This window comes from Austrofundulus limnaeus, unplaced genomic scaffold (assembly GCF_001266775.1).
Source record: "Austrofundulus limnaeus strain Quisiro unplaced genomic scaffold, Austrofundulus_limnaeus-1.0 Scaffold5, whole genome shotgun sequence".
NCBI lineage: Eukaryota > Metazoa > Chordata > Actinopteri > Cyprinodontiformes > Rivulidae > Austrofundulus > Austrofundulus limnaeus.
In genome coordinates, this window is record NW_013952407.1 from 4,642,968 (window position 1) to 4,650,733 (window position 7,766).

The 7,766-nt window shown below is 39.3% G+C and overlaps 1 protein-coding gene across 1 annotated transcript in view; it reads right to left on the bottom strand.

Moving 5' to 3' along the window:
* Positions 1-6,994, bottom strand: part of kif7 (kinesin family member 7) — a gene marked incomplete at its 5' end in the record, with an annotated part of 13,240 nt that extends 6,246 nt beyond the window's left edge. Inside the window, 9 exon segments of the mRNA XM_014028078.1 lie at positions 562-723; positions 1,264-1,462; positions 1,540-1,746; positions 1,852-2,067; positions 4,249-4,425; positions 5,818-5,943; positions 6,225-6,422; positions 6,561-6,766; positions 6,854-6,994. Coding sequence (XP_013883532.1) covers positions 562-723; positions 1,264-1,462; positions 1,540-1,746; positions 1,852-2,067; positions 4,249-4,425; positions 5,818-5,943; positions 6,225-6,422; positions 6,561-6,766; positions 6,854-6,994 — 1,632 coding nt within the window.
* Positions 6,995-7,766: the final 772 nt, after the last annotated feature.

A 7,766-nucleotide genomic window follows, 5' to 3' on the forward strand; every position in this document is an offset into this window, starting at 1 on the left:
GTATTCATACATCTTTTCATGGGACTTATAACTTCACAAAATTCATTATTTAAAAAAACGTTACATGTAAATAAATTTAAAAAAAAATTACGCTAATGATTTGCGTTTAGCTGTGGCATTGGTAATTGTATTTTATTTAACATCTCATTGCAGCAAAGGTTTCATCACTTAAGTTGCCAACTTACATTTAAAAAGTTAATTATTGGGTCTGTGATTTCCAAACTCTGAAGTAAATAAACAAGAAAAACACAACTCAGCTGTTTTTTCTGTTTAGTTTGCTGACAGTGCAATGAATCCTGGGACACCGTCAGCCATGTAGGATACTTAGATACRGGCTTAATTTTTGTGGTTTTGTCAGCAGCATGAGTAAGTGCCTACAAACTGGGACAGCCAACGATGCAGTGCCTACAAATGTGCCCTACGTAGGCTGCAACCCCAGAGTTGAAACACAGCCAATAAAATTTGTCTCAGAAAAATCAGTTTTATGTCTCTCTATGTGTTTATTTTAATTCATTGTTATCAGACATAGATGTAAAGGAAGTTTCTGCTCAGACTCTTTACCTTTTGGATGCTCTTTAAGCTGACTGACTGGACTACAGAGCTCTCTCAGTTTGTTGCTGAGCTCCAGATTYGCTGCCTTGTAGTGGTTCAGCTCCTTGCTGAGGTTGTGGATCCATCCCTCATACTGCCGCTGCCGACCTGCCAGGCCCTCATCCATTTGTTCTGTTGCAATATGAGACCAAACAGAAGAATATGTTTTACTAATAAAGGGACTTTAATAAAATAAAAGTCAGCCACATATAGTATCTCACWAAAGTGAGTAMACCCCTCACATTTTTAWAAATATTTTATTATAACTTTTCATGGRACAACACTGAAGATATGACACTTTGCTACAATATGAAGCAGTCAGTGTACAGCTTATATAATGTTGTAAATGTGCTGTCCCCTCAAAATAAATCCACACACAGCCATTAATGTCTRAACTGTTGGCAACAAAAGTCTTAAATGAAAATGTCCAAAATGTGAACAAATATTTTGTGTGGCCACCATTATTTTCCAGCACTGCCTTAACGCTCTTAGTCATGGAGTTCACTGGACGTCTTTATCAGTGGCCATTAAAAGAGTGACCAATACCAAATTCAACACACCTGCTCCTCATTCACACCTGAGACCTTGTAATATTAAAGAGCCACATGACATCTGGGAGCAGTTTDTTTATGATTATTTAACCGTTTGTGATAATAACTTGTTTATTCTCACCTCGACACTGCTGCAACAACAGCTGCATGCTCCTCTCGTGTTCCCTCTGCTGCTGCGTGAGCCGGCGATCTGTGTCGAGCTGTGAGCGTTCCAGGGCGTTTTCCAACCACTGCACCAGCTTTTGCTTGTCATCCAGCTGTATTTCCAGCTCAGTCAGTCCAAGCTGCAGCTTACGCTCTTCCTCACGCAAGGAGACCACCTGCAGAAAGCACCAACGAGGAAGTTGTTCGGAACACCCTGCATGAAAACATGTTCAGAAAAAAGTGTGACACAAACCTTATCAAAGTACTTGCAGAGCAGAGCTCTGGTCTCGGAGGCGGACAGGTAACTGAGCTTGGCCATGAGGTTCATTTCCCACTGGGAGAGCATGCTGGCAGAGGCCCTGAGCTGCCTCTGCCTCTGGGTGATGGCTTCATTTTTGTATTCAATAGCTGCATCCAGAGCCTCGATGGCCTCGTCCAGCTGGAAAAGAGTCCGCTCCTCCTGATGACATCACAGGAAACAGATCAGACATTATCAAGTCCCAGTTTAAAAAGAGCAGACAGCTAAAATATACTGGTGAAGTTGAATTCTGAAGCGGTGTCTGACCTCGGGTGAGAGCAGGTTTCCTTTCCGCAGTTTATCATCCAGCTCAACACGTTGTTTAAGCAGTGAATCTTTCTCCTGGCGCAGGTTGGAGATCTCCTGCCGGATGTGTTGGGAGTCCTGAGCGCTGCTGCTGCGAAGGAGACCATTTCTCTCACTTAGCTCTTGCTCCAGTGTCTCAATGCGCCCAGTCAGTGTCACCATATCTTTACTCAGAGCCTGGACAAAACAGAACAGAGCTTCAGCATTTATGAGTCTCCCTCACAGTGGCAGGATCTAGGATTTTTCTGAGTATGGGTCCATCAAGGGGCCACAATATTCATAGAGGGGCCAAGTCTTTCACACAAATCCCCAGTTTTGGTACGGTGTATACATTTAACCAGTCATACATGTTCAAACACTTGTAATGTAATGTCCTTTTTATGTAAAAAGGTACCACTTTACAATAAGACTCCCCTTATAGATGGCTTTAAAGAGTTTATAGATAACTTATTAATTCATTGGTAAACGCTTCATTAATTTATTAATAAGTGTTTATTATACATTAATTAAGGACAAAAAAGAGACTAAACTGTCCGGTTTCTTTCCAAACACTGAGCCAAATCTGTTTGTGTATTAAACATTTCAGACTACCTTGTAAGCACAATAATGATTAGGAAATTCATATTTTAATATATAATATTGTATTGTATTACTGCATTATAAATATCCACAAATATAAAAGGGATCCTTTTTGTAAAGTATAAAACTGTACATTATTTTGGATGGAGTGGGATTATTTGGTATAAACATGACCTTTTACTTTTTTTGATACATCTTGTTGACAGTTACATGTTTGATCAATAATTTCAAATATTGATAATCAACACTAAGTTTTAAAAATGGTGATTTTTCACATTAAATACTAACTTTTGGCATTATAAATGTTTATTTGGCATTAACAAATAGTGTACTGTTTTACACTTTAAGTCTCCCTACAACAGTTGTGGATATTAAAAATGCAGTAATATAGTACAATATAAATATGTTAAAATATATGTTTCTTATAGTTATTGTACTTACAATGCAGTAACCTTGTCTGAAATGTTTAATAAGCACCTTTAGATGTAATATGTACATGAACAGATTTGTCTCATTATGTGGTAAGAAACCGGACAGTTTTGTCTCTTTCTCGTCCTTAATTATTGCATAATAAACATTTATTTATAATTACAAAGTGTTTACAGATGAATTAATAACCTATCTATACACTCTTTATAAGCCATCTATAAGGGGAGCCTTACTGTAAAGTGGTGCCAAAAAAAGCTTGCACAGTAAATTCTCCTCACCAGTTTTTCATATATTTTACTCTACATAGATAAAATATTCTCAAACACAACATTTGAGAAAATCAAGCCAGCATTTGTCAGTTGAAATACCTTTTTTTTTTTGGCAGGATTGTTCAAATTTTCTTAAGAAGAGAAGAAGAATTCTGTAAGATTGGCTGTGTCCAAAACGGCAGGCCGGGTCCTCCGAAGGCCGAATTTGTCGGCCGCATACGCCGACAAATTCGCATACCGCATACCGCAGCGCCGCGACGAAGTACGTCCAAAACYGAAGACTCCTCCGATGCGGCCGACAAATACGTCCTTCCTTTGGCCCGAATCGAAGGACAGGTCTGATGGATCCTTCCCAGCCCAGCATATCCCAATAATGCATTGCGGCCCGACCGGAGATTTTTTTATGCTAGTAATGGCGGATGAAGCGAGAGAAAAGAATAGATTTTAAATAAAAATATGGTGATATAAAAATTAAAAAAAATTAGCGGTTGTAATTCTAATACTTTTATCATTTGTATAGACATGTTTTTAAATATTATTTTTTCGTCATAAAAAACGCGAAATAAACATGCACCTACAGCGGGTCAATTAGTTCTTCAAATGAAATCTTTAAGTTAATTTTATAGTTTTGTGATATTAATAATGCTAATGTATTGATATTTTTCTAATTTTGATTTAAGTTTGCTTGTTTAGCATCGTCACAGCTGCTAGGTGACATGACGTACGCCAGGGTAAGGAGGGGAGGCTAGACCGTCCAAATTCACAGCCTCTTCTTTTCCGGTCTTCCCGGTCTACCAAGGACCCGGCCCGCCGCGAGCGGGTAGTCTGGGTCCTCCGGAGGACCCGGCCTGTTGTTTTGGACACAGCCTTTGATTCATTCTGGACTTTACTATGTGACTCATTAGCGCAACTAGTGTTTGAACATGGAACTGCATCTACTATCATCACTCCCAGGTAACGGAAAGATGAGTGGCAGGACAGGGCCACTTCAAGAGGCCAATCAGATTTCATTTCATTTTTGGCCTCACCCCTAGAACCGCCCCAGCTCCCGCAGCCTCCCGCGGTCTGTATTTGTGAATACCTGACTGGAGAGGAGTCTTTTTGTCTCCAGCCCACTGCGTTCTTGTAGCAACGCTTCCTTCTTTGCCAGGATTTTCTCTCGTTTAGTCAGTTCTCCTTCCAGACCTTCCAGGCCTCTTCTCTGATCCAGGACGCGCTCCATCTCCTCATCCAGCCAGCGCTTCTGTTCCTCGATCTTCTAATCTCGCAGAGAAGGGACACAAAATAAACGATGTAATGTTAGGGCTCAAGAGCTGCGGTAACATTAGATTTACTCAAAAACATTTCTCAGTTTAAAAACAGGATATTGAAACGATTGTGTTTTAAAACCAGCACCCAAAAATAGCACAACCAACTAGTGCTTCCCCTACAATATTTTTCTTGTGTGGGCACAGGGTTGGGGGAGAAGGAGGTGTTTTTGAACACAGAATGATGAACGACAGCAGAAACATAGTATTTATTAAAAGAGTATGCAGCTTTTTTAAATAAAATTACAAAGCATGAGAAAGTCTGCAATTTAATAATGTGAATGCTTCATAGAATTCACACTACAGAGATAGTTTTTTCTTCTGTACGTTTTTCGGCATCTAACTCAATTTTTTTTACTATTTCAACAATTCATATGTCAAAACGTTCAGCTCATTTAGGACATTCCGACTATGACTTTTTGTATTTCAGCTAATTATACTTTTTCAGCTATTTCACTTTTTCGGCCACTTTTTCCCATTGAAAATGAATAGAGTTCTTTCAACATCCTTAAAATTCTTCAAAATGTTTCTGAATCTTTACAGAACCTTACACATTTTCTTCTGGTTTTGCTCTTTTTAAGTTCCTTGTGCCGATTTCTACCTTTTTGCTAATGTTAGCTTTTTTTCTGCTATTTCAGGTAAAATTCTGCAGCTTTCTGCTATTCTTCTGCGTTTTTGTGCCACATTCGGCTAATTTGAGCTGTTTATGCTTTTTGCAGTTGCTTTCTGCTATTTTCAGCTATTTTAATGTTTAGCTTTAAGCTTTTTTCTGCAATATTGATCAATATTTTACTCCTTTTTACTGTTTTTGGATTTTATTGTTTCTTTCAACTTGAACTTGCAATAGAATTTTGTCATTAAATATTTTCAAATCATATTCTGCAGCTTTCAGCTTAAGTTTTCAGTAAGAAGCATCCACACTAGGATTTTCGCAGGAAATGCAGCTCTCTAGTTAGAATTTGTTAAACCTTATATAGCTCTCACTAAAAATAACTAACATGTCTAGTCATAAAACAATTTCAAATTCATGCAAGTGTGGTGAAGCTGATTTTATGCAAAAATGGCCTGCCATACTCTTCTGACTCTGGTGTGAAAAATACAACTACGATATGAGCGACGTACAGCAAGAGGGAGGGACGGAGAAATTATTCCACGCGGCCGCAACATGATATAACAAGAAAATAGTGAAACTTGTTGTGGTAGTACATTAGAGAAAAAAACACTCAGARTTTACTGCTATAATTATAAAGACCTTCTCAACTTTACGGATACTACCAAGGTTTGGGAAACGAGTAAACATACTAGGGGCAAACATCATTTAAATCTAAATATTCTTGTGGCACCTGCTGCTCTTCCAAAGAGATGACAGATCCATTACTGCCGCTGCGTCTCTGTCTCTGGAAGGCTGCAATCTCCTCAGTTTTTATCCTGAGGATCTTCTGCTGCTGCTCGTTCTTTATTTCAAGCTCCTGTAACAAACAATCAGCTTTAAGAGGAGAAGAAGAAAGCCTCAAGCACAAGTTAATAAATGTGTAACTTGCTTTAACTGTCATCTAATTTAGTTCTGAATACATTTTCCTGAATTCATACATTAAAACACTTTAAAAATTTAAAAAATACAGATTCTTCCCAAAAATTGAACCAAAATGTTTGTTTTCAATGCCTACTCRTTAAAAAACACTGTGATAATGTTGTATAAACGCAAAAAGAATGAAAATGATGACAGCACACAGATGWGGGTTAGTGTTACCTTGACTCTGTGAGTTCTTCGTTGCATTTCTGTCTCCAGACGTCGTTTCTGCTGACTCTCCTCACGCAGGCGTCGTTGCAGCTGCTCCTGCTGCTGCTTCATGGACTGAACACTTCTCTCCAGCTCCAACACACGACGCTCACTCTGGACAGGAAGGTTGGCCAGACGGGCTGTGTCCCTCTGACGCTGACTCAGCACCTAATAGTCGACCATGAATCATTTGTCATTTACATCATCAGGTCTGCGGGTCTTTCGGGTGCTCCACACACCTCCACATCACTCTGTGTAATTTCTGATAAATAGCCGTGGCAGTTTGATGAATAAAGACAAACAAACCTGAACTTTGCTCTGAGCAGCAGCTATCTTCCTGCGACATTCCTGTGCTCTGCTCTTGTCCGTTCCGCTTATCTCTTTCTCCTGCTTCTCAAGCTCCTGCAGCTGCCTTTGAGCCTCCAGCAGCTCCTGCCGGGCCTGCACAGCTTCACTCTCCAGAGCTGAGATCTTATGGCTGTACTGCTTGTTCAGGGCCTGAGCTTCCTTACCTAAAAACATTTAAAAAAATAAGCAGACAGACAAACAGAGGAGAACACGAGGCTGGTGCAGATAAGGAGGTGTGTGAACATTTCTACCCGTTTTGACCAGCTCCTTGATGAGTTCTTCTTTCATACGGATGGTGACTGACAGCTCCCTGATCTTCTGCTGGGCCTGAAGAAGGCCCCACTCTGAAACACCTTCAAAACTTCTCAGACTTTCCCCGCTACTGGAATTAGCTTCAGAGATTTRAGAAAACACATGAAGTCAGTATAGTCACAATTAATTGTGATTTATTTAGTTTTGTTTATCATCCAACCCTATTCTGTGTTAGGCTGTTATAAATAAGTCACTTCAAATCCAGTCAGATGCTTTTTTATACTCATCATCATTCACATCAGGTGTGTTCTTTGGCATTTAGCCAATTACGATTAATATGATGATTAATCCCCTGAAGTCCCTGGACTCCAGCATGTCCTAGTCACACAACTGATTTAAATCGCTCTAGTAGGAAAGATGCGCTCTCTCTAAAAATCTGTTCAAATTTGTTTCAAAGGCACACACCAGCTATACACTATATATATTGTGTTGATAGACCAACTAAAATCAGAGTTATTATATATATATATTTTACTTTTGTCATATTTGAAGGCAGCAAAAAATGGTCAGATTCATGGGGAAAAAAACACCTTGATCCACCCTCTGGTCTCACCCTCACCCTGCCGAACAAACACACAACCTCTAAACTCCTTTCTGACTGAAACCTGAAATGTTTTGACAAGTGCCAAAAAATCGACAGGAAAAAGAAAATAAAAAGACTTGAGTGAAGTTTGGCTGTGATGGACAGACGATGAGAATGGGAGTGACCAATGAGATTTGACAGATTTATGATATTTAGTGTGTTCAGATTTTATAGTTTGGGTCTATTTAGTATGTTTAGTGTCGAGTTCAGTCAGTTTTAGTGTCTTTGAGTCAAAATGATGAGGTGATATTTGAAAGTGGCACTACAGC